General features: G+C 42.0%; 1 protein-coding gene across 3 annotated transcripts in view; it reads right to left on the minus strand.

Annotated features, from left to right (window-relative positions):
- BLTP3A (bridge-like lipid transfer protein family member 3A) overlaps nt 1–27075 on the minus strand; it is a 286049-nt gene that overhangs the window by 47091 nt on the left and 211883 nt on the right. For 2 of the 3 annotated variants that reach the window (XM_069238826.1, XM_069238825.1), the window contains exons 16-17: nt 22950–23107; nt 8271–8424 (exon numbers count right to left, since the gene is read on the minus strand). In XM_069238826.1, coding sequence (XP_069094927.1) covers nt 8271–8424; nt 22950–23107 — 312 coding nt within the window. The remainder of the gene's footprint in view (nt 1–8270; nt 8425–22949; nt 23108–27075) is intronic. The other variant, XM_069238827.1, reaches the window with a different exon arrangement.

Genomic DNA, 27075 nt, shown 5'->3' on the forward strand with positions numbered 1-27075 from the left:
ATCCACCTGGGTTACCGGAGGTCCAGGCAAATGTGCCCAACTGTGCCCTTACGGGAACTAGGGTGGAGAAAAAGGTGAAAGCTCAGGATAGGTGGGGTCCTGCAATCAGGTGGTGGTGACTGTGCACTAGTGGTGGCATAAGCTGGGGGCTAGTCTGGGCGGCAACAGAGCAAAATGGGAGAGGTTTTCCTACCGACAGGTGAGATAGGGAGCAGGTAGTTGGCAGGCTGTGGGTGAAGGCTTGCGCAACCAGTAAGTCTCATGCATGATAGCAGTGTACCGAGGGGACCTTTGATCAAGCGATTAGACTGAACAGGACTGGATGCTTCGTAAGTGTGGTGGATGCACACCTAGTCACAACATTGGACATTCCACTGCAAAATGTATTCAGTTGATCCAAACATAATGTATGGATAAAGGACCACTATCTGGCTAAGCAAGGGCGACTATTTACACGTATTGTGCACTCAGTGTGTGATCCACTATTCAGTACACAATGTTCACCATATCACAAAACAACTGTTAAGATTATGTAAGGACAACTTCAGGAAAGTGAGTTTCACCACTACCCTGGTTAATAATAGGTTTAGAGTGCAAGATGAAAACTCGCTTATGACAACACGGGTCAAGGCCCAGCAGATTTCCGTGAGCAAGAAAATATTTCGGACATTCTCCTCACTTAAGTCTACTAAGGATGAGAATAAAAGGCATGTAACTAGAGCTGACACAGATGAGGTGCAAGTAACTTTACCCATCACAAGTAGCTCACCTACTTATCACACTCAATGTACTCGATAAAATTAGAACTTGTTACCCATATACAGCAACAGTAAAGAAACAAGTATAGTTTTAAATACATAATTCATCCCGAAATCAACTAAATAACAATTAATATGTGACTGCTTTGACTCAGCCACATTACTAAGAGCTACTGCAACCAGAATTAACTGATGCACAAAATTCAACCAGTGTCTCTTCAAACACTACAGGGAGTGCAGAATTATTAGGCAAATGAGTATTTTGACCACATCATCCTCTTTATGCATGTTGTCTTACTCCAAGCTGTATAGGCTCGAAAGCCTACTACCAATTAAGCATATTAGGTGATGTGCATCTCTGTAATGAGAAGGGGTGTGGTCTAATGACATCAACACCCTATATCAGGTGTGCATAATTATTAGGCAACTTCCTTTCCTTTGGCAAAATGGGTCAAAAGAAGGACTTGACAGGCTCAGAAAAGTCAAAAATAGTGAGATATCTTTGCAGAGGGATGCAGCACTCTTAAAATTGCAAAGCTTCTGAAGCGTGATCATCGAACAATCAAGCGTTTCATTCAAAATAGTCAACAGGGTCGCAAGAAGCGTGTGGAAAAACCAAGGCGCAAAATAACTGCCCATGAACTGAGAAAAGTCAAGCGTGCAGCTGCCACGATGCCACTTGCCACCAGTTTGGCCATATTTCAGAGCTGCAACATCACTGGAGTGCCCAAAAGCACAAGGTGTGCAATACTCAGAGACATGGCCAGGGTAAGAAAGGCTGAAAGACGACCACCACTGAACAAGACACACAAGCTGAAACGTCAAGACTGGGCCAATAAATATCTCAAGACTGATTTTTCAAAGGTTTTATGGACTGATGAAATGAGAGTGAGTCTTGATGGGCCAGATGGATGGGCCCGTGGCTGGATTGGTAAAGGGCAGAGAGCTCCAGTCCGACTCAGACGCCAGCAAGGTGGAGGTGGAGTACTGGTTTGGGCTGGTATCATCAAAGATGAGCTTGTGGGGCCTTTTCGGGTTGAGGATGGAGTCAAGCTCAACTCCCAGTCCTACTGCCAGTTCCTGGAAGACACCTTCTTCAAGCAGTGGTACAGGAAGAAGTCTGCATCCTTCAAGAAAAACATGATTTTCATGCAGGACAATGCTCCATCACATGCGTCCAAGTACTCCACAGCGTGGCTGGCAAGAAAGGGTATAAAAGAAGGAAATCTAATGACATGGCCTCCTTGTTCACCTGATCTGAACCCCATTGAGAACCTGTGGTCCATCATCAAATGTGAGATTTACAAGGAGGGAAAACAGTACACCTCTCTGAACAGTGTCTGGGAGGCTGTGGTTGCTGCTGCACGCAATGTTGATGGTGAACAGATCAAAACACTGACAGAATCCATGGATGGCAGGATTTTGAGTGTCCTTGCAAAGAAAGGTGGCTATATTGGTCACTGATTTCTTTTTGTTTTGTTTTTGAATGTCAGAAATGTATATTTGTGAATGTTGAGATGTTATATTGGTTTCACTGGTAATAATAAATAATTGAAATGGGTATATATTTTTTTTTTGTTAAGTTGCCTAATAATTATGCACAGTAATAGTCACCTGCACACACAGATATCCCCCTAACATAGCTAAAACTAAAAACAAACTAAAAACTACTTCCAAAAATATTCAGCTTTGATATTAATGAGTTTTTTGGGTTCATTGAGAACATGGTTGTTGTTCAATAATAAAATTCATCCTCAAAAATACAACTTGCCTAATAATTCTGCACTCCCTGTATTGCCACAGCTGTTTAAGTTAATATAACAGCGCACCCTCCTAAATTTACAGAATATGTAATCTGAGAGTGATTTGATTTACGGTCCGGAAGGCACGAAGCTGAAAATCGTGATGATGATAATGATGATCATAAACTGTTAACTCTTTCGACAACTCAGATCTTTTAGTGAAATTAATCAGATTTCAATTAGGGAACCATAAGAGAACAGATGAACTATTTACCCCACATATATATCAGGTATGAAATGCGATGGGAGTTATGAGCTCAACCTTAACCAAAATGTCAGCCACCTTAATTAAGCAGTTTACTGTTAGCTAAACAAGTGTCCTTACTGAAAAACATAAAAACTGAACTCATAACCTTACAAGAAAATTATAAATCATTAAGTACCATAGATAAAACTTTGAATAGGTTTGAGTCAAATAATACTAACTTACTGTGAACAGACAATGTCATGGCCTTATTGCTACTATTATCCTAAAAAATCTTAACAGTTTGTGACAAATTTTTGAAGCCTAAATTTTCTACACATACAAATACTATAAAAAAAACTGTCAGTTGGCAATAACTACCAACCTTTCATTAGACAGAGATCTGAATCCACCAGTTTCCTTAATAACTTATCACCATCTACTGGGTTGGTGAACACTAAGATAAACTGTTCGATTCAACCAACTGCAATTGAAGAATACAATGAAAGCTTTCATCTGTATATTAATAAGTGCTGACAAACTCCAGAAACTCAACAAAAATCTACTTAACGGATAACCCCAAGCAGCTCCTGGTGCAACTGTTACTACAAATTCTGAATTGTTTCCATTATTCAAATAACTGGCATTAGGGACCCAAGATGCAACAGCTGAAATTCCAGCTCAAGCTACAAACCTGAAACAAATCTCGTAAGAGAACAGACATCTCGGAAATTAAGGAAACTCTTTCTCGTGCATCTGTAGCAGCAAACAAACTGGTTCAACTTACAGCCACATGGTCGGAATTGGCTCTATTAGCAAAAGAAAAAGCTGCACTAAACTTGAAGATCCATTAGGATTTAATACATTGAACATTGTTGAAAATATAGATGAGAGTTTTGCTTGCCTGACTCAGACCCTAATGACCAATTCCCTAACAACCAATCATCAAACACCAAGTTCTCACCAAAATCAGATTTAACAGTAACTGGTCCCTTAATTAATAAAATAACAGATAGTTTACAGACAAGGGGTAAAACAATGATGCCGAAACCTGCAGATATATTTGATTTTATCACTTCATAAGACAGCAATATTGTTGATAACATAACTCTTGCTGGCACAAGTAAGACATTAGATCCATTTGCTGATAATCAGATGAAAACTGCATCGCTCCCTTCTAGATTGGAGGTCAATGTCACCAATGGCATTTGGTCTGACAATAAAAACAGAATGACAACAATGTTAGACTTTACACCAGTACATACTTCAGAAGCCATTCACAATCTTCTGTCCACCAAAACATCCTAAAACTCTCAAGACATTTTCCAGAACTGAAGAAGAATGCCTCTAGTGACCTATTCAGTGTGACAATTATGGAAGAGGATCATCCGAACAGGTATAAAACTTGCACAAGTTAGGCCATGGCTCCGTTACCTTCAAGAATTTGGGCAAGGAGAGAAGACCCAGCTGAATGGGGCAGCATAGTGTCTTAAATTAAAAAACAAAGTATCTAGAAAGTGTTGAAGCATAAAGAAGTATGTGATAAATTCTCCCTAATTACTCCATTCTTGACCAATAACAGTCACTTCAAGGGCCCGACTAACTATCAACAATTATAACAATATAATAATAAAGTTTGACTGTAACACTGACCTTAACTGAAGCATAGCCCAGACAGATATTCCAGGTCCCAATCATTCAAAAATTAGGGGTCCCAAGCCGAAGTTCTAGCAACATCTAGAATGTTGCTCTTACTCATGTTGACGAGCCGCAGATGTGCTCAAGGAACAGTGCAGGCATAGCTAGGCAAATGAAACACAGTGGAGCGGTCCTTTCCAACTATTTAAACAACTATACGTGGTTTATTACAGGTATTATGGAAATGTTCACTTTTTAATATGACAAACGGCACTACCTTTGAAAATGTTGCAACAAAAAAACTGGTGGAGCAAATGGAAGCCTTTTAACTCCAAGAAATAACAATATGATAATGAAAGTGAAGCATTGATGATCGTATCAATGGATTTGCTCGCAGTTGTGTTAAAAACAAAAGGGCAAAAAATAATTCTAACTATCAATATTTAACGCCCACCATCTTTTACAAAACAGCAGACAGATACAGCATTATGTTGGAAGAATTAGTACAGCATTATGTTGGAAAAATCAGAACAAAATCTAGAAGATTGTGCTAATACCTTCGTCATTTTAACAGGATGTTTTAAAGATGAGTTACTTCTTAACTACTTGTCAAGTGTATTAGATAACTTACTCAACTCAGTAACATTACATATAACATTGATCCTCTCATGACAAATAAGAGTAAAACCAAAAAAGCTACTTATTTGTGGTAATCTTTTATCAGACATGGGATTCGGATTATCAAGATGATTTGCCGGCAAAAACAACGTTAGTAACTGATAATTTCACTTCTATGGAAGATTATACTTTTATACATTACGCTCATTTCAACTTGTGCATAATTTGTTTAGTTAAATTTAGAATAGAGGGTGACCACAATACACAGCTTACTGTAATAAATTGTTATCATGAACAACATCAGGTCTTTGTTCACTTACCAATAATAAAACCATTTCCATCAACAAACAGAAAATGCAATGGAATAATGATTTAAACCTAAAATTACCATCTTAAATTCACTGCTACTTATAATGAATAGTGTTGTTGTTTGTGGACTAATAATGCACCATCTCTTAAATGAAATTCTACTCTTGAGGTTATTTCTTCTTGTTCATCATACAGCAATGCTGTTAGGTCTAATAGTTTTCTACTTGACAAATATAACAGACAGGTAACTATGGTAAAACAACAATATCTGAAAACACTAAGGCATCTGGTGAAAATATCTAGATAGAGACACCGGACAACCTGATAACACAATCTAAATACCAGTACAATAAAACAATTAAGAGCATCAGAACAGATTAAGAAGACAAAACGTGGCTTGAATTACAAAAGGCTATAACCGTGTAACACATCAGTAAATTTTGGGCACCGATAGGTTTTAGGAAAAATGCATCAAAATGAACAGTGATTTTTAACATTTCTAATTAACAATGGAAAACATATATTGGTGAACCAGTTTTCAAGAAGGCGAACACTCCATCAATTAGTAGTTCTTACTGCAATGATACATTAAGGGCCTGATTTAGAGTTTGGCGGTAGGGTTACTTCGTCACAAAAGTGACAGATATCCCATCTGCTGCATTACAATCTCCACAGGCTATAATGGAATCATAATATGGCGGACGGTATATATATCACGTTTGTGATGGAGTAGCCCCACCTGTCAAACTCTAAATCAGGTCCTAAATATTTATGAGAAGAAGTTTACAACATAGTAAAGGACAGTGATCCAAATGGAATTCTGGTAGCAGTATTGAAAATGGAGTGGAAGCTGTGGAGTATCTTACTCCATAATGAAAAAGGATCACTTGTGAAGCCAATCCATAAAAAAAGGACCCCAAAAACACCCCAAACGTTACAGTCTTGTTGCACACCATGAGGCCACAGGCAAATCTTTGCGATTTTTTGTTTTTTTACTAGGGGACTTAACTACTTGGACGATAGACCGATCTGTCTTACCGATTAATCAAACCGGTTTCTGGAAAGGTTGAATTATAATAGACAAAATTGTGGCCCTCACTTTATTTCCTAACAACGCCATCAACAAAAAGAAAACATGACTATAGCACTGCCTTTGATAAGGTTGACTGCAGCTTTCTATGGATTAAGCTATCCAAACAGGGTATTCATTATTCGTTTCAACATCTTTTTGTGGCCTTATATAGTGATACTTTGCTGCAACTAAAGCTTTCAAATAAGAACAACCTACTGTCAAAGATGGATACATATATAGCAGTTAAGACATGTTTTGGCCCCAATGCTGTTATTACTATTTATCGTGTTATCTGAACATCCGCAAGGCTTGGTTCCTAAACTTGGCAGCCATTCCATCAAACATTTAGCATACGCCGATGACCTAGTCATCTTCTCTCTTACTTCTTTAGGCTTACAATATTGACTTTCAAGACTACATGTCTTTAATACTGCAAATAGGCTTTGGGTCAACCCAACTAAAACCAATATTATGATCTCTGGCAAATGCATGAAACAACTGAGATGGAACTTAGGAGAAAACCTATAGACCAAGTGAGAACTTATGACTACATAGGAATTACGACTGATGACAGGCTATCATGGAAAGAACACATCCTTAGGAGGAAACAAAGATCAGTCATAACCAAATCAATCAAAAGATTTGCACAAATATACGATGTAAGAGCAGTACTATCTTCAATTATAGCTTTAAACACCAAATAGATTCCAGTGTTCCTATATGCATTCCTGGTTCTTAATAGCAAAAGAATAATTGACTTCAATCATTTCTACATACAAGATATTAGAACTCTGCTAAATCTTTGGTCATCAACACCACACTGCAAGCACACCACATTGGTGTCACCATCAATTATATTTGTGCCTGCAAGAGTGCTACTACAGGAACCTTAAAAAGCCTAAGGCTTGCCGTACTAGAACAAAAACACGCAAGGAATTTGGATGTAAATCTAAACAATATTAGTAATTTCTTAAAGGAATATAACCTTCCATCTCTGGATTTATTGTTTAATATGAGCGTACCTAATTTGAAGAAACTAATAAGGAACATCTGCACAAGTAACCTGTGTGCTTTATTAAATTAAAAACATTCAGAATTAATATTTAATACTTATTTATCAGGAATTCAAGCATACACAGCATAGGCATTAAACCATAAACAAAAAGAGAAAGGATATGAACATGTAGGTTGTAGGCTCTGTGGTTTTAAGGACAAAACTTTAGAGCACATAATGTGTTAATGTCCCAAATAATTAAATTTATGGAAAACATATCTATGGGATACTTCTAAAGAAGTCAATGTCCGATCTACAAAAGAGTCAATTCAAATTTGCTTTGTATTACAATCTGATGCTTTTCTATTGAAGCTTAATACATTCTCAGAGCTGACATACTAATTACCAAAAGATTTTGGGACAGACTTGAACATTTCCTGACCCAGGTTTTATGGATCATGAGCGTTTGTTAATTGTTGTTTTTTTCATGCTTAATGTGATATTTATTCAGATTTCTTTATTTATGTATAATAAAATCCATTTCTTTCATCCATATCTATTTCATGTTTTGCTACATCCTTGATCACCCAGCCTACCTCACAGAAAAGTTGCGCATTCTTATGGGAAACTAAAAGCAAAATCAGTCCATCCATTAGACACTTCTAAGTTAAGGTTTTAACTTCCTGTCAACCTGCGGACATCATCATCTCTCCTGCCCGTTGCTTATTTTATCTTCATTTATTTTGCAATTACATCTTTCTATCCTTTTTTTATTTCTCTATTTGTTTTTACAATTAACACATCTTGCCACTGTTTAAGCATACATATTTTGTTCCTCCCACTTCCTGGCCTCCAGCTGCTCTACCCTTTCATCCCAGCAATAATTCAGTATTACCTTCACCTTCATTACTCTGCATGAAGTCCTGCAGCCCAACATTGCCAAGGTGCTCTGGCATCACCTCTGCAGCTTGGACTGCCACAGCCAGGTCATCGCCTCGTGCCTCAATGAAGCAGTTCACATCATGCATCTTCAGCACAAGAACAGACACCTAAAGTGAACATCAACAATGAGCAGCATGCCAAAAACTTTCCCAAAGAACACAATAGCCAATGATCCTGTAGCATCTCTCACACTACCCATGGTGCTAAATTAATCTAAAGGCAACAATGATTCAATATTTGGAGAACATTTCCACTCCTTGCACAAGCAAGTGTACAAGGATGGAAAATTTAAGTTTTTCAGGAAACATTGCACCTGGACAAACCTTCCAAAATGAAAAATGTGAGGGTAAACTCAGGTACACACATACTTTATTGCAGTCAGGGCCAATGCAAATAAAGTCCCATTTTGCCTCCAAAGCAAGGGGCAATGGTATTTATTGACTGCAGAAAATACCACTACCTATTCTGACATACTTTGATTCTGGGCATTATTCACATACTGTACAGCAGTGGTCATGCTGCTTGCACATTCCTTTTATACTAGTGAAATGCCAATTACTTATAGTACCACTATACACTCTCACAAGAATACAGCACATATATCACCTGGGATATTTAATGCAGACCCTGATGCTGTTACCTTGCAACTACTGGACTAAAAATATAACTGTAAGGAAATGCCTCTTTTTTGTATGGTCACCCTCAAGTTTCTGAACCCCTGCTGCTGTTTCTCCGACTCTGAGTGTGCACTGAGGCCTGGTTAACTAGACGTCAGTGCCTGTTCCCTTACCTTAAAAATTAGAATGTTTGATATGCTTATATCCTATTGGCCTAAGCTAACTTGCAAGTAATCAGTATATGGTACCCAGGGCATGTAAGATAGAGGGTCACCCCAAGGGACTGCAGCATTGGGTGTGCCATCCTGGTGGTGCCAAGGTAAAACATGGATCCTAACCTGTCACCAAAGTCTGGAAAATCATTTCTTAAACTGCTAACTCGACTTTGCCATTTAAAGCAATCTGCAGTTTACTTAGCAGTAATGGCTCTAGGTGTTCCCTGTAAATGGTGTGACCAATGCTGGGAACAATCTCCTCTGTATACGTTTTGGAGCCCCAGAAATCAAGCTCAATGTATCAGAAGCAATCCTCCAAAAGTTTGGATCCATATTGTAAACAAGGTCTGCCTAACGACTGCCACAAAATGTAGTAGAGAAAAGGCTCCTTAAGTAGTAAAACATTTTCTGTAAATTCAGAAAAAAGGTAGTTGCATTGGGCCATTCTTGTACTCTTCGTCAGACATGCTTCTGTGTTTTGCACTTCCCCCACATTTTATTAAGTTATGCTGACCTGCATTTACATCTGCCACCCAATCAAGCCTCTCCAGTCCAATGCTCCATTAATCCTTTATTCTCCATCAGTCAAGGCATGGTGCAATTTTAGGTGGTGCATGTGTGTAAATGATGGATTATTACGTGTTTTAAGATGCTGCAGGTTAAGGTATTTTTCTGTGGTGCCAGATTTGTGGAAACTACAGCATGTGACTGATCTGCTAAGCATTAGGAAAGCTTGGTGGACATTTAGGAGTCGTGTGAGACTTGGATCGTGTGTTAAGTGTGGGGTATATTGAGCTTTCTAATACTTTGAGAGGTGTGCCCCTCCCACCAGACTTGGCTATCAAGGCAGTATTGCTTTGTGAATGTATAAATGGATGGTCACGTCATGGTCTAAAAGATTTCCAAGACAGGTAGTCAGTGTGCCAACACAGTGGTAGCAGCCTTGGCTTTGGTCAAATGAGCCCTCAGAAATTGTGGCGGCTGTTTCTTAACCAATCCGTAGCAGATCTTTATACAGAGGACTATCCACCTTGATATGGTCCTTTTGTGCACGGTCAGGCCACCTTTGCCCCAGTGAATCCCCCAGACAGTTAATTGTCAACGCAATGAACCTTGGTGGGATTGACGTAAAAGCTTATGGCTCTTTTAAGATACAGGGGATGAAGCTGAGGTGGAGTGAAATATGTGGGAAGGGTGACCAATATAAAAAGGTATCACAATCTTTGGCACAAATGCCGCTCTAGCTATTAGTATCAGTTAATCTGGAAAGAAGATGGTGTACAGAGGATGAACGAACAGAAGTTGTAGCACACTCATGCAATGAACTGAAGTTATCGCTATGTGAAAGGCTGTTTTGAGAGTCAGCAGACACAAAAGAGCAGCTGTGCATTCGCTCAAATGGGGGTACATAAAAGAAAAACTGAGAATTAAATTAAGGTCCCAACGTGGTATTACACATGGACCAGACCTTTAAGGATACACATTACAACAGGTGATCTAAACAAGGGCAGTTGGTCCAGTAAACATAAAAAGGCCAAACGTGACACAAGTAACCTTTAACTGTGCCCACAGCAAGTCTATGATGGGCTGAAGACAGCACAAAAAGATGAACATCCAACAACTGTGCTTGTAAAAGGACTGTATGGCAGGAACACCACCATGCCACAAAGGTATCCCAATGTCCATTGTAAACAGATTTTTTAGATGACGCCTGCTGCTAGAATGACCTCCACTATTTTTGAGGGAGGTTGAGAGCAGTCAAACGCCGGTGCTCATTTAGCATGCTTACAGTGGTAGATCACGCAGGCCTGAGTGCAGGACCTGGCCCTGCTGCTATGACAAGCTCATCCTGCAGCGGCAGCCTGATAAGAGAACAGACACATGGCCAGAAGGTCCTTCTACCACACTCTCCAGGCCCAATGCACAGCCACTAGGATGACTTTGGCACGTTAATTTCTGATCTTCTTCAGGACTTGGGGCATAAGTTTGGGGTTGGGAAGGCAAAAATGAGTCCCATGCTCCAGTATAGGTAGACTGAGTCTCTGGGAGCAAGCTTTCTTGGAAACTTCAGCACACAAAAGTGTTGACACTATGCGTTCTTGGCAGCAGCAAAGAAATAAAGCCAGGACACTCCCCAATGCTGGAAGATGTGATGCATCACCTCTGGGTGTACCTGCCATTCGTTATCCACTAGGTGTCACATAATTAGCTTGTTCCCCCAGCCAAGTGGTTCATAACTAGTGAGATGCCCTTTCGACTTTGTTTCAAAGGAGTACGGCTCCTGGCATGGAGCCCAGGAAGCCATTCCACCCTGCATGTTGCAATACCACATAGAGGTTGCATTGTACAAGACTACCTGAACCAGACTCCCCCTGATGGATGGCAGGAAGGCTTTCAATGCCAAGTGAATGGCCTGCAATTCCAGCAGGTTGATGTGAAGGTAGGTCTCTGCTGAGGCCCAGAGTCCTATGATCTCCACCTCTCCCAGAGGATCTTTCCAACCCAACAGCGACATGTCCGTCACCACTGTCAGCTCTGGATGAATAGAGAGAAGGGTGTTGCAGCCAAGCAGTCACCATTGATTGTCTTTTGGAGTCTCCTAAGAAAACTGGATGGAATCCAAAAGATTCCTTAAGTGCAGAGTCCACTAAGACTTTAGATGTCACTATAGAGCCCGCATGTGCTATCTGGCTCTGTCCACTAGCAGAACTATCCTGAATGTCCTGGACTCATTCTGGAGGGAAGGCTTGAAATTGCACGGTATTCAAAATGGCTCAGATGAAAGGGAGCCTTTGTAAAGGCGACAGGTGAGACTTTGACATGTTAGCGAGAACCCAGTGAGGTTAGAAGGTTCGCTGACGTCCGGTGGTGGACAATATAGAAGAATGGGTTTTTGTTACAGTAGCTCCCCTCTACCTCCCCCCGCTTTTTTGCCTGGTATTTGATGCAACTTTGACTGAAATGTACTGTGTTCCTTCTAACCAGGTCCCCAGTGCCAGTGTTCTTTTCCTAAAAATGCACAATTGTTCCCCAATTGGCAATACCGTTGCCATCCCTGTAAGCCCCTAGTAAATGATACCCCTGGTACTGAGGGCATGGGTACCAAAGAGGGTCCCTAAGGGCAGCAGCATGTTGTTGTGCCACCCTCAGGGACCCCTAACCTAGCTCATGCAGGTAGCCATTGTAGACTGCGTGTCTTGGGAAGCTTAAGGTGAAAACACTACATGGCATGAGCAGATATGTCCCTGCTATGTCTTTATCGATTCTTAGACATACTAAGTGATCAGGGAAGCAATTTTAAGTGCAGGACACTGGTCAATACAAGTTCCCCTGTTACATGATGGCTTAAATGAAAATAGGGATGTTTGGTATCAAACATCTTGTATTAACAAACCCTCACTGATTCCAGTGAGGTATTTAATAATACATGCACACAGAGGGCACCTTACATGTGCCCCCTGAAGCACCTACCAACTACCTGTATGTTGGCTGACTAGTTTTAAGTAGCTTGCTACCAACAGACATGTTTCTGACCCCCAAAGGTGAAAGCCTCTGCTCTGGGGCAGTCAGGAACAACGCCTGTTCTGAGAGGGGTATTTGAACACTCCTACCAACAGGATGACCTTACAAATCTGCATTCCAAGGCAGGGGGCTTCAAAGGGCCAGCCCTCAATGGTATGCAGATCTGGCTTTCCTCAGGAGGGAGATGCTGACCCCCCCGTCCTAGGCCCGTTAGTAGCCTAAGAGGCGTTTCCACCCTCAGGTCAGTTCCACTCCTAAGGTGAGCTGCCTAATGGTGACACAAAATTTAGAAATCTACTATTTTGGTGATAGCAGAACTAGAAACTCTGTGGCACAGTGATGCCCACCGCCCACAGGAAGTGGTCATATATGGGTGTAGTAACCCCAGGGGGTAAGTAGTCCATTGACTACTACCATACTCTCCCCTAGGACCCCCAAATTCAGTACTATGGGGAGCCCCTGGCACCACAAAAATCAGATCCTGCCGACCTGAAAGAAGAAGACGGACCCTGAAGAGTTGCAAAAGCAAGAACATAAGACCAGCAGCTGACTTGGCCCCAGCCCTGCTAGCCTGTCTGGCGTCCTTGACAATTGCGCCAAAGATGACTTTTCCTGCAACTGCCTGTGCCTTCAAAAGCCTGGGATGACTGTCAGCGTTCAACAAAGACCAAGGAACTCTAGTGGAGCAGCTGAGTTGCTTCCCCTGCATCCTGCAGGCACCCAAGAAGAACTGCAAGGACTCTGGACTGCCAAAATCCGACACCGGAAAGCACCACTTTACCCATGCCCCCTAGCCCAGTCCTTCGACCCTTCAGAGACGAAGCCCACCTAGGGTTTGCCAACTGTGGACTTCCCAATGCCGCCTGCAGACCCTTTTTTCAGGCCTCCTCCAACCATGAGTATCTCCTGGACTGGAACCAGATGCCAAAAGACACCACTGCACCCGAGCACCACAGACCGAGCAGAAGTGGGCCAATGATGTCCCTATGTGCCAGAGGATCTCAAGGGTCAAGCCCCCATGTGGGTTCCCTCAGACTGTCCCCCCCAGTCCCTGCTTGCAGCCTCTTTCTGACAAGACTGATCTCTACTGAAGTGAATGGGACACCCGACGCTGTAACACACCTCTGCACTCAGAGCCCCCCTTGAGGTGATCTGTTGGCGTGCCATTGGACATCACCCCATACTCACCTCAAGTCCAGAAGAACAGTCCTTTAAATCGCTGTCAGGTACCCATCTGTAGTACCTGTTTCTTCCCCATAGGATAACATTGTGGCACCAGAGGCTGAAAAGCACCTCTGCGCCCAGATGCCCCAGTGCATCCCAAAGTGACCGGTTGGTGCTGCTTTGGACCTTGCCCCATACTTATCCTAACTCCAAAAGAACAGTCCGGTAAGTTGTTGCTAAGCGCCAGAATGTGGTATATGTTCCTTTTCTAGTAGGATAACACTAGGGCACCTAACACTGAAGAGCATCTCCGCACCCGGACACCCCAGTGCCTACTGAGATGACCTGCTGATGCTGCCTTTGTCCTTGCCCTATACTTAACTTAACTCCAGAAGATTGGTCCTTTAAGTTGCTGTAAAGTACTTGCATGCAGTATATGCCTTTCCTCCATAGTGTTGATTTTCCAAACCTGTAAAAATTCATAACTCAAAACTTACTTACCTGATCGTGATGATCTTGATGTCTAAAATTATATAAAGAAAAGTGCTATTTTTATAAATTGGGGTGGATCTCCTTTTGGATTTGTGTGTATCATGTATTGACTGTGTGCATGCATCAAATGTCTAACACTCCTCTCTGATAAGGCTGCTCGACCACACTACTCTATAAAAGAGCACTTTGGGATTGCGAGAGTAAGCCCCTCTTTACTCATAAGGGAACCGCTGGTCTCTTTGTACGGTATACCTCAATTTGGTATACCATATGATGAGCTAGCTTCCAACAGTCTACAGCAAGCGTGCCTTTAACAGCCAGTTGTCGAGGAAGGGGGAAGACTGATATCCTCAACCTCTGAAGATGTGCTGGTGACCACCTACATCACTTTCGTGAACACCCGAGGGCACCGGTAGGGCGGATGGGGAGCAAAGACAACTGAAAATGCTCCTGCCACACCTTGAGCAGCAGAAAGTGCCTGTGGTACTGCAGGACAGGAATGTGAAAATATGTGTCCTGCAGGTCCAGAGTTACAATTCAGTCTTCTGGATGCAGGGATGATAGAACTTGAGCCAATGAGAGCATCTTTAACTTGTCCTTTTCACAAAGAAATTGAGAGGGTGAATATCTAAAGTAGCACGAAGACCTCTGTCCTTCAATGGCACCAAGAAATAATGGGAATAAAATCAATTCCCTATGTTCGACGCTGGTACCCTCTCTATGGTCCTTTGGCCTGGATGTCCAAGACAAATGGCTCTCCGACATTCATCTGTAATCAGGTGGATATGCGGCAGATCTGAAAGAAATGGTAGGGCATACCCTTGTCAGACTATGGAGCACCGATCTGTTGGATGTAATGCTTTGCCACGTGGAGCTAAATCCCTTTCAAAGCCTCAAAGGGCATCTAAGGGCAAGGATGGAATAGGAAAACATCCTTTTCCCAAATGCTGCCATCCTCTTCAACTTCCTGTCTGGCCGAGTAGTAGGAAAAGAATTAGGATTGACTCAGCTAGTAGGCATATACCATCAGGCTCTCTTGAGTAGGGTGCAGGGTAACAAAAGCAGGTTCACCAGGAGCTGCTTTTATGGAGACATACCATTTGTCTATTTACTGGAAGGCCCAAACACAATTTTGTTTAAGTGCTCATAAGAATGTCAGCCAATGCCTTGTTTAAAATCGAATAGAGGTTCCACAGAGGATTGTCAGGCTGTAAAACCTCTGTAAATAAATTAGTCTTCACTTCAATAAAAATCCAGGACTTCGGCTGCCTTTCTGATAACCAGGGTAAAGGACAACAACTCTTCAGTAGAAGGAATACATGGGGACATCAGCCCTATACAGGAAGTGTCATCATCGTACTGTGGGGAAAAATTATCATCATTACCAAATAGTGATTGTCTCTGATCAGCGTCTCACCCAATAAATTGCTTAAGTACTGGAGGGCGGCCTCTAGGTAATGGAATAGTCTTGTCTGAAACAGAAGGAACAGTGGCTGGGTGCACAGGAACTGAACTCCTGCACGGCTTCATTCGAGGTCGGGATGTATTTGGTTTGGAGTTGGACAGAGCTATTGGCTTGACATCTTCCTCTGGCATCAGTGTGAGTCAACATGGCACAAACCGGTGTAGATCAAGGCACCAAGTGATGAATCTGCTCAGCAATTGGAGCTGGACAAGTCGGTTCAGATGGCACAGCTAGTGCAGAGGGAAACCTGGCTGGAGGCCTCCACAGATCCGTGGGGCCAGAAGGTGCACAAGAGGAAGCCAGGGAGGTACCAAAGATATGAAGCACGGCCTCCTTAAATGTATCAATTGTTTGCAGCATCACCGATAAACCCGGTAACTCAGAGTACATCGGAATAAGCTCCGGAACTAGTCACTCAGCAGGTGACTGGGAATGAGACTGCAGGGCACCTTGAAGTCCTCAAAAACGCCCCAGAAGCGTGTCAAAACCTGCTTGAAGTTTTTAAGATTCTTCTTTGAGTTGTACGTACCTCAAGACATGAAGTGCAACAAGGACCTGTCGTGGGACCCGTTCCCAAGACTAGGAATGGGTCAGAGTTCTCAACTTCGAGAGGAAGTGTGCTTTTAATTATTTTTCACTATGTTCAGTGATGAACCACTTGGTCCAGGATTGCATTTGGATTCATCAGGGCACATTTCCCACACAACTTGGAGTTATAATGTGACCATAGACACAATAGCACGCATAGTGGGGATTTGTCAGACATTGGTTTGTGACAATCTGACAATCTCCGCAAGAGTGTGGTTTTAGAAGGTGACATTTCCCTTGAACACAGGAAAAAAATTTAGGAAAAGAAGAAGCTAGCTTCAAATAAGCGATGGAAGGTGCAGATAGAAGAGAACTGTCTGCGCACAGGGATGGTGCTAATATGTGGAAAGAAAGCACTATCTGCTGGGAAAGGATACCATCCCTAGAGGCGGACCCTACAGACTTCACTTAAGTCTTATGATTGAATTGTGATCCTGTCTTGGCCTGCAGTCATGCAAGGACTTTATTCCACAAGGCATCTTGGGGTCCCTCTGCAGAGGTTTCTGCACGCTGGGGATGACATAGCGCCTACTATGTCAGACCATTTTTTCACATATTGGACTGACTGTAGGTAGCATATTGGTTTTTATTTTACCAGGAGTGCCTTCAGTTGGTGCATTTTGGTCATTCTTTAGAGGCCCTCACTGAGAAACCTCATAACAGCTGTTTGTGTGTGTGGACACTGCTTTTTTTTTGGATCTATGATGGACACTGGCAACACTCCAAAAAGGAGCTGGAGTAATTTGAGTTTGTTTCTGCATCAGCTGATTTATAACCAACATTGTTCAGTGGTTTTGTAGCAGGTTGGAGGGGCCAAGATATTTTGTGTATTAACTACATTATTGATTCCTTTTTATTTTGCTGCATCCTCCTGCTTGCTCCTTTTTGCTTCTGTTTCTATTTCTTTACCACAGTCAAAATCTTCCTTCACACTGAGCTATCATGAGTCATCCTGGGATTTGAGTGGTTGATTGACCCAGTGAGGTTGACCCTATCCTGTTTTACTAGTGTTGGTTTCCCAGAGGATAGGCCCTTCACAACCTGCAACTTCAGGAGGGAATTATATGGTGTGTTGTTTTTTCCAGTATAGGCTTTGGCATGGAGCTGTTGGAACACATACATTTTTCAATAATCATTTTTAGTACTAGCTTGTCTATTTTCAGAATTATCTGGTATATGTTTTTGGGCTAAGTTAACCCATTAGGGATGAAAGTAGTCACTGCTTTCTCTATTATGCTGTATCCAGCTTCCTGTTAGTTTGAGGCTGAAGTATGCATCTTTAAAGAAAAAAAAATTCTTGCTGGAGTCTTTCCTTCTTTTATACCACAGCAGTCTCACTCCCCACTTACCGGGACAAAGCAAAAGAATTGAGAAAAAGTTTAAATGTGTTGTAGAAAACTTCTGTCTGCAGTGATTCCCGCTTTGTCGCTTTTTACCGTGCCCTATATTTTTAGCTGGCTTTAGAACGCTGTGTACTTTATCAACGGTAACCAGTGATAAATGTGGTGAAATTGGCATATCCATAATTGGCATATTTAACTTACCTACATGTCTCTAACATATGGTATAAAGTGTACCAAGGGCCTGTAAGTAAAATGCCATTAGTGGACTGCATCACCCATTGTTGGCTGCTGCAGTTTTAAGCTACATATATAACCTGTCAAAATACTCCCTTCTGACATGGCAAACCGTTTCTTTTAAATAATTATAAGTCACACCTAGGTAGTCATTACTATCCATATGACAAGGTGCATTGTATTTAAAAGTAGGAGAGGTAGGAATTTAGGGCTACATGTATCAACCTTTGGTTTTGTGACTCGCAAATTGCGAATCAGAGCGACTCGCAATTTGCAACTCGCAAAAAGAAATGTTGTAGAGTGTCAATGACACTATTTGCCACTTGCAAGGGGGTCGCAAATGCCTAACTAATGACTATTCGTGAGGTAGGTCGCAATTTGCTACCCCCTTGGGAATGGCCGCCCTCACAGAGATGGTGGCCTCCCTTAAAGGAAAACGAGATACATTTCAAAAACAAAAAATGAAACGTTTGACAAAATGTTTTTACTGACATTCACAAAGGGGAAGGGGTCCCATAGGGACCCCTTCCTGTTTGCGAATGGGTTAGCACCAGTGTAACACTGGTGCTAACTGCTATTGTTTTGCGACCGCATTCGTGGTCACAAAACAATCATACATGGGACTGCGAGTCGCAATTAGGAAGGGAACACCCCCTTCCTAATTGCGACTCACAATCCCTTTTTGCGATTCGGTAAATAGTTTACTGAATCGCAAAAATGGTTTGGTACCTGGCAAAGTGCATTTTGCATATCGCAAACCGCCTGATTCGCTGTTTGAGACATGCAAAATTGTACGTACATGTGGCCCTTAATGTTAAACATGTCCTTTTACTGAAAAAGCCCCAAAAGCTATTTTCACTGTAGCAAGTCTGGCCGTTCCACAGGAAAACAGTGGATTACATTATTACATTTAATAATGCAAATTTTGGTTAGGAAACAGCTAGGAACAAATTCAACAACTATTCAAACATTTATTACAAAACCAATTGAATGGCAAAGTCAGATGTTTGATAGATATTAAGGAAAAGTAACTTTAGAAAGCTACTTTTTCCCTGACTGAAGTTCATGGAGGCTAATTTGCATTTGCTCTCCAGCTTCTCCCAGCCAGTGACCAGCATTTGAATAGGTGTGCATAATGTGTGAATTGCCTACCAGGAGCAAACAATAGGCTAATCTGAATGGGCAGAATTGACTCCTCTGAACCTGACAGAATATGAAGGGTGGGACTGTGAGTATTCTTTTTTGACAAGTCCTGCTTGACAGGTCTACTGGGGCTTTACTTATAACACTGGGTAAGGACTTGAAATCAGGAAAGTAGAATTCCAAATACATTTTTGTGTATCCACTATCTGTTTGCTGGAAAACTCTGTTTTAATCTACCAGAGTTCGATCCCTGGGTTTGTTAACTGTACAATGACTACCTCAAACAGAATTGTAGTGTTGGCTACACACCTCACATACATGTACCGGCCAGAGTCCAGGTTTAGTGTGGTCAAAGACTTCTGAAAATACCAAAGGTGGGCAGGGATGGGCTTGTGAACTTTTACCCCATTCGATAGTACATGTCCAGGAGTCATGCACACTGAGGAGCTTGTGCCAGGCATAAATGTGGCATCTCCAGGCACCCACTTAGAAAACAACTGGACCTGAGCAAGAGCAGAGGAGAACTGAACCGGATGTTTGTGACCTGAGAGGAGCCCTAAGGGACTAGACATACTCTCTCTTGTACCAAGGACAAAGAAGTGGACTCCTAGGGTCATAAGGCTGACCTTCTGTTAAAGCTACAGAGACATAACAAGCTACAAGAGGCCTTTTCCTGCAACTACCCAGCTGACCAGTGGCAACAGGATCTTGACTGGTCCCTGTGTTTCACCTCTCTGACACCCTGTGAGTCTCTAAGGGCCTCACTGTGGTGAAGCACACTAGGGCCCACGCAGGGTCTCCATGTTAGACTGCACATTTTAGCTTGGTACATGCAGCCTATTCTGTGTAAGCGTTACTGCCATGTGGTCTGTACACTCCGTCCAAGGATAGTCACACAGAATGTGATGCTCTTGTATCATTATTGTCCATTGGAGACAGCTCTGAAACCACAGACAAATAATCTCATCAGCTCTGCACCTCAGACACAGTGCGATATCAACAGTACTTTCATTATCTTCCGTCCTGCAGAAGACAATGGCCTGCACTACATCAGACCAGCTTCCTGTTTTTCCGGCACGTCTTACCCAGGTATGGGGGTTAAGCTGTCCCATTTGATAAGGCAGAGGGTACTCCCATTATGCTCTTGATAGTGTAGGTACTAACAGATAGGAGTGCAACTATGCAGTAACATTATTGTTTATCTTTTTACCCTTCTTATAATGCTGATTATCATGCTTTGGTTCATCTGCCTAATAACTTCAGCTTGTGCTTTCTATGCAGGAATACAATTGTTTCAATACATGTTTGAAGAAACATTTTTGTGTCTTTTTTGTGTCTTACCTGGGCATGCAAAGTAACTATGAAAGGATAGATCTGCTTCCACAATTTCCTTGGGAATCCGAGTAGTCATATTCAAGATTGCCAAACAGATCTGACACTATGGTAAGTTTAGGGGGTTCAGATGGCGCACTGTGAGTTAGCTATGAATTGTGTCAACATTTCTTGATGGCTTAGATGGACTAAGTCTCTACATTCTGAAGTTTATGTTGACCCAATAAACAGACCTATTTAATTTGTTTGAACCGTGTAACATCTCCCGAGGGCTTTTAGAAGTGTACACATGTGACTGATTGGGTTTTGAAGGACTAAAGTCAGAAGGTAAAACATTGGACCAGGACATACCTGGGTAGTGTAGCCGACCCATGTTCCAACATGGTCAGCCTCGAATTGCGCCTTTGACTGTATTGGCGCTTTGTGCTTTTTGGTGCTATTTCTACTTAAAAAATTTAAAAAAGCATTTCTTCAGTCCCTCTTATTGGACTTTTGTCATTGTGGTGTAATTTTGTTTATTACATTTGACTATTTTTCTAATTTGGTTTGGGATTTTTATTGAGTTACATTTTCACTTTATTACAGTTTTGTTACTGCATAACTATTTTACACATTGCCCTAAGTTAAGCCTGTCTGCTCTCTGCCACAATTACCAATGGTATGAGCTCAGATTAATTCAGTGACACTGAAGGGTCACCCTGACAAGGGCTGTGATTATTTGATGAGGTGGGTAGTTACCCACACTAAAACCCACACTAAAAAAAGAAAGTAATTTCTTATGTGTCAAAACAATGAAACTTCTCAATGTTGAAAATTCAAGACAATAGCAGGGACCTAGTAATAAAGCAGTAAAGGCAGTACATCAAGTCTTTCTGGCCTTGACTGAACAGTCTGAAGGTAGCTCACCAATGATTATGGACACCAAACAAGGGAGGTGTGGGTCAGGCAAGACTAAATAAAACAAATGAAGTCAGATCAACACTGAAACAGTATTTACATCTGTCTCACTTCCAGCTTCGGACCATTGGACAAGAAATATGTTTCTGCTAATCATGGTTTGCTGCATATTCTCCGATTAAATTTACAGCATCACAAGTGGCTGCAGGTTGACAAATATATCCTCATTGAGTCTGGTTTCCTCTCTACCCTCAAAGGACCTGCAGAGCTGGAGGAAAGGAGAAAGACTGGTATGTGAAAGCTAACAACTGACTCCAGCTAGTGGAGATGAACGTCTGAGGTCAAGCATCTAGCAACAGATCGGGAGAAACATTATGACTGCTTTCTGCCTTGTGATGGAAATCTTTGGATTGCACTTTGCCACAGTCACCAGCACAGCAACTGCAGGAAAGTCACACCTCTAGCTTTGTATCAGAAGACGGCTGCAGGAAGCTGCATCTAAATACATAGTGAGCTGGTAGATCAGACATGTACACCCTGAGCCATGTCAATTGTCCAGCCCCTCAATGCGTTAGCTCCATCTCATTATCCTCGTTTTTGAGTTTCTTGTCGTTGGTGTGCCCAGTTTTATTGGGTTTATAATGTGTATTGGGTAGTTGTGGCCAGGAGGAAGAAACAGTATTTTAGCTAGGGGGAACAGGTTTGTGGTTTTGACATTAAACGATCTGTATATGAAGCATTGCTTGGAATATCACTTAGAATGTGGGAGAGTTAGTAGTACTTCTGTTGGCCAGCGATGGGGTGGGCAGCAGAATGAAGGACAGCCTTCAGGGACTATGTGAGTAGAGGTCAGGCAGGTCCCACTTGTAGACTGACAGAGGCAACACCCTTAATACAGGCGCATTAAGGGTGTTGTCTCTGTCAGTGTACAAATGGATAAGAAATGGAAGCTATGTGCTAAGAGGACAGCTTTGATCCTTGCATGGTTCCACACTATCTGGATTTTCTGCTACATGTACTCCATGAATAGAAGGCAGAAATTGATGTAGAAGCCTAGTGACTTGAACTGGTGGAGAATATCTTTGTGCATTTTCCAAATTAAAACTGAAGTTTGCCAAGTTTGGGGACCAACTCTGTTTTGGTGGGATCACTTTTCAGATAGACATGCTAACATCCAGGATTTGATACACTCAAGGCAGCATCTTGGGCAGCGCATGAAAGATGATGATCATTTTGTAAGCTACTCATTGTGCACAAGTCAACACTAACTCACTCATGATCAGCATAAGTAAACTGCTGGCAAACTAACATGTAGAGTCATGTGACAATGTTCTTAAGGTGGAGGGAATTAGCCTAAAGAAGAGAAAATTAGTGATTTGTTTTCAGGCTTCGTATACCGTGCCTTCTGCTGGACCCACTAGAAGATAAATGCATTTGATAACATAAGCGAATCAGTCGACGGAATAGGAAGCAAATCACAAGGCGGTGGAAAGGAAAACCCATGAACACAGACAGAAAATACAGGAATAGAAAGGTGACAGTAAGAGACAAAGGGCAAAAGGGGAAGACATGAAGACTGGCAGTGATTTCCCAGGTTTTTTTAGGAACTTGAATTCTCACCACTGACTGATCAGCCTCATCCCCGCTCTGAGAGGCTGAGCTATTCAAATCCGGTGATGCAGTTTCCTCTTGTCCTGCCTCTCTTCCCCCGTCTCTAGAACTCACTGGGCTGTACCTGCTGCCTATTTCACCGGCTGCCCCGGGATCCAAGCTGGGCTCTGCAACATAGGAGGGAGGACAAAAAGTACCAAACTTACACACATCCTAATAAGAACATTTGTAACTGAAAATTCCCTTTTCGTAAATGAGACAAAAAATATGTTCTCAACTACAATAATTTTACAGCATGAACATCTTCCACATATATGTTAATTTTACAGCATATTATATGGTGCTGAAGGCAATTTGAGTGGGATAGTAATTCACAGAGAAACAGCTGAAGTAAAGACACACAACATTTGACATTGGAATTGTAGAGAGGTCCTAGTAATACTGTAGGTTCTGGAGGCGGGCACTGAGGCAGATGAACGGAAGCCAGCAGAGGTTGTTAATGGGTTGTTCAGACGCCAGCTTCTGAATACGTGGGATTTAAGAAAAACATCTGAATACCAGGAGATCAGCTATACGCCTGACATTTCCAGTTGTGAATGTCACAGACTTCAGAGAGGTATTCAGAGGTATCAATGAAGGGAATGCAGTTTTTGCTTACTTGCTTGGGCACATCCCTTGCAAAACTTTATTTGTTCAGGAGCAGCATTTTTGTTTTATTAGCAGAACAGGTGTGCCTGCTTGGTAAATTGGTGTGTCCCAGACCAACTACCAGCATGACTGTACAGTATGATACTGTTTGGAACATAGATTAGATTTATAAAGGCATAGGAATGTAAAAGATACTTACCTTGCTATCATTGCTTCACACTCAATGGATGTCTCAAGCTTCCAAGATCAGAGTTACACATTTTGGAATTGGAGTGATGATGCAGCACAAGCTCTGGCCCCTTTACACACCCAGCAGCTGTCAAACCACAGTGTGTTTTAAATTAAACCCAAGAAAGAGACAGTTTGAGAATATAATGGGACAGCCATCTGAAGGAGGAAGGATACAAGAGGACCAGAGTCACTATGGTGAGGAAGATGGGCAAACAGGATGTTTCTATGAATGACAGGCAGCTTTATTAACCACCAAAGTCAAGTCAGTAGAATTCTTTAAGAGCTTGATCAAATGGAGCATCAGGTCATGAGCCAACATTCATAGCCAAATGATCACAGAATGCAAGTATAGTAGTCACACGGCTTCATTTCAGTTCACTCCCACAGGGACATTAAACTGAAAAGTGACAGACGAGGCTTTGGCCCTTTGTGCTTGTGCATGGAAGTCCTAATTGGGCACCTTACCAGCAATCATGTAGTATTCTGAAACGCAGGAAACCGCTCAACGAGAAATACTTTGAAGGCCTACATCCCATGAAAGGAGCCACTACGGGGGGCAATTAGCCTATTGGGAGGATTAGGAGCGCTTAGTCCTTCCTACGTAAAAATGTAAGTTAAAAACAAATGCCAATCCTTAAAGAATGTCGGGATCATGTAGAAGCAATGGGCTTCTCCTTAAGAAAAAACTGTGTAAAGCTCAGCACAGGAAACAGCTTCAAGCTACTGACTTCAGAAAGCAGAAATAATGGCACACACTATTCACCAAGTGACCATCTGAAGGTGAATGGTTCAAAAGTTTATAAGCCTAAACTGAAAGGTTCAGATAAAGATCTTGTAAAGAATATGGCCTCCAAATTGGGAGGTACCAGTTTAACACCTCTAGAAAAAAAACTCTTCACAAAAACAAGTTGCAGGAGAAAAACATTGCAAATTAGAGTTACAGCAAAGACCAATAGCTGTCTGGTCAGACCGGCATGATTCGTAGTGAATCTCTAACTCAACAAAGTTAGAGATAGAAAAGCGCATTTTATAATGCAAAAGACAGTGGCTGCATTTTTTTCACCAAAGTCCAGTGTCCTCTTGTTCTTGTATTAGGATGTTAGTGAACTTAGACCTGGGCCTGCAGTCCAGACACGTTGTTACTTAAAAGGCCTAAATGATTATAAAAAGTTAAACATTCCGGTAACTGACATCTAAACTGTGGGAACACAAGCCGTGGTTTGAGTCCAAAGTTTATGGCAAGAATACTTCTATCCTGTCCAAAAGATTTAGGACCTCATATAAGTGGCCTGCGAATTTTCCGAGCCACTCCAGGAATTACCAATATCAGGGTCTCATTACAAGTTGGGACTTGAGGGTCTAGTAATACATGAGAAATTGCTGGGGTCGGGTCTTTAATTCCAGGTCTGATTCCCCCAATAATTCCTCATTTTGCCTAGACTTTCACCCAGATGCTACAGCAGCTGAAATCTCCAGGTTATGGTTAACTGATTTGTGGTGTTCTTGCAGATATCATCATTTCAATGTGGCCGGTGACTGTCGTTGTTGGCTTCATCCAAAGTTAGTGACAATGATAATGAGAGCCTAAGTAGGACCTCAACTGCCGGAAGCATCTAGTCACACCCAGCCAAAACTGGCTTTGCTCGGAATGTGGCACCATGATCATGGAACAGCTAAAACAACTGCCACATTTTGACGATCACCTTCACAATAAATTGGAGAAGTGATGGAACAGAAAAAAGGATCAATCTAGATTATTTCAGGGTCAATGCATCCTTCAGGATAGAAGATCTCTGGGAACAAAGGAGGAAAGAGAGCACACACTTGTGGTAAAACATAGAGACAAACTGACTCAATGCAAGTGTTTCATCACCTGAATACAAGTTAGCCATCTACATTTTTCAGTTCCCTTTGATGTGGAGTAAAAGTCAGTCAGCCAACGAAATCTGCCTTGGTACTCGCCGTTCCCACTACATCAGTAGTTGAGAGCCACATGCCACAAATTAACACCCAATTCTAAAGACCAGGAGGCAGTGCGATGGCAAGAAGATGCCCCTCCTGCTTGTGAATAGGAAAGGGCAGATGTCTTTTGGAGAGATCACCTGAACCTCCAAAGTGTTAATGTTGATGAAATTATCTGCTGGGGATCAGAGGTCATAAACTTTAAGAGGGCCCGTTGTAACACTCACACACTTTGACAGATCAGTGTCTGAAGGCTATAGGACTCCTGGAAGGATGAAGGGGAGAACTGTGACAGTGGGCATGACTCTCCAGCTGAGAGTCACTGTAAATCCCTCTAACCCTAAAATAGGCCTGAGCAACCATCTCTGACCAAGAGGGTACCAGACTTGTGGCACTCTCAAACCACGTAGCTGAGGAATCGATGTGGCAGTTAAATCAAGTCTGACTGGGGCCAGAATCCTTCTGTTGTAATTTAGTGTTGGTTAATTTAGGCTTTCATAAAGTACTAACCCCAAGAAATATTTAAGCACTGCTGGGCAAACCCCATTAACAAGAATCTGCTGCATTAGAAGAAAAGGTTACCAAACTCGTTTTTTTCATTTCTTCAAAAATGACTGAAAAGATGCTGCCTGTTTCAACCCCTGCGGCAGGCTGTTCTTGAACATGCACCCTGGTGTGAGAAAACTTTCTGTAACTTAATGAGGTATTTCTTTGATAGTTTCAGGTAGCACACACTACAGTAACATAATCTACTGTCAATCAGGTTTCCAGTCAAAGTTGCCCTTTCCCTTTTCTGTATGAATGATTGGGTAAACAGCAAACACTACCTCTGTTCCAAGATGACTGAGTACCATTAGGTATTAACAGAGAGTGGGCAATGACAGTGGAGTCCTTACGTGATCCAATTTCTAGGAGAAGTAAATATGCACACCTTGCACAATGGTGCAGACACACAATCTTACATTGCAAAGGACCTCCTTTTTAAGCAGCACAACAAAGGCACCTATATGTTTAACAAAAGGTTGAGAGAATGGAAGGGGAGTGGACATGAGGAATGAGATATGAGCTCTCCAAGCTTAAGAGAATGGCCCACTCCTGCTTATGTGCATACGTACTGGGTAATGGTTTACCCTGCTGACAAAAGCAGGGGAATTAAGCCACTAAAAGTGGTATAGTATTAATTCAGTTTTCCCTACTACTTGTTCTCGCTAGAGGAGGAAAATCTGTTTTTGAAGAGTACAACAGCCCAAGTATGTTCCAAACCCTAGCGTTTGAGTCTAAAGGCCCTAAGACC

This window comes from Pleurodeles waltl, chromosome 6 (genome assembly GCF_031143425.1).
Source record: "Pleurodeles waltl isolate 20211129_DDA chromosome 6, aPleWal1.hap1.20221129, whole genome shotgun sequence".
NCBI lineage: Eukaryota > Metazoa > Chordata > Amphibia > Caudata > Salamandridae > Pleurodeles > Pleurodeles waltl.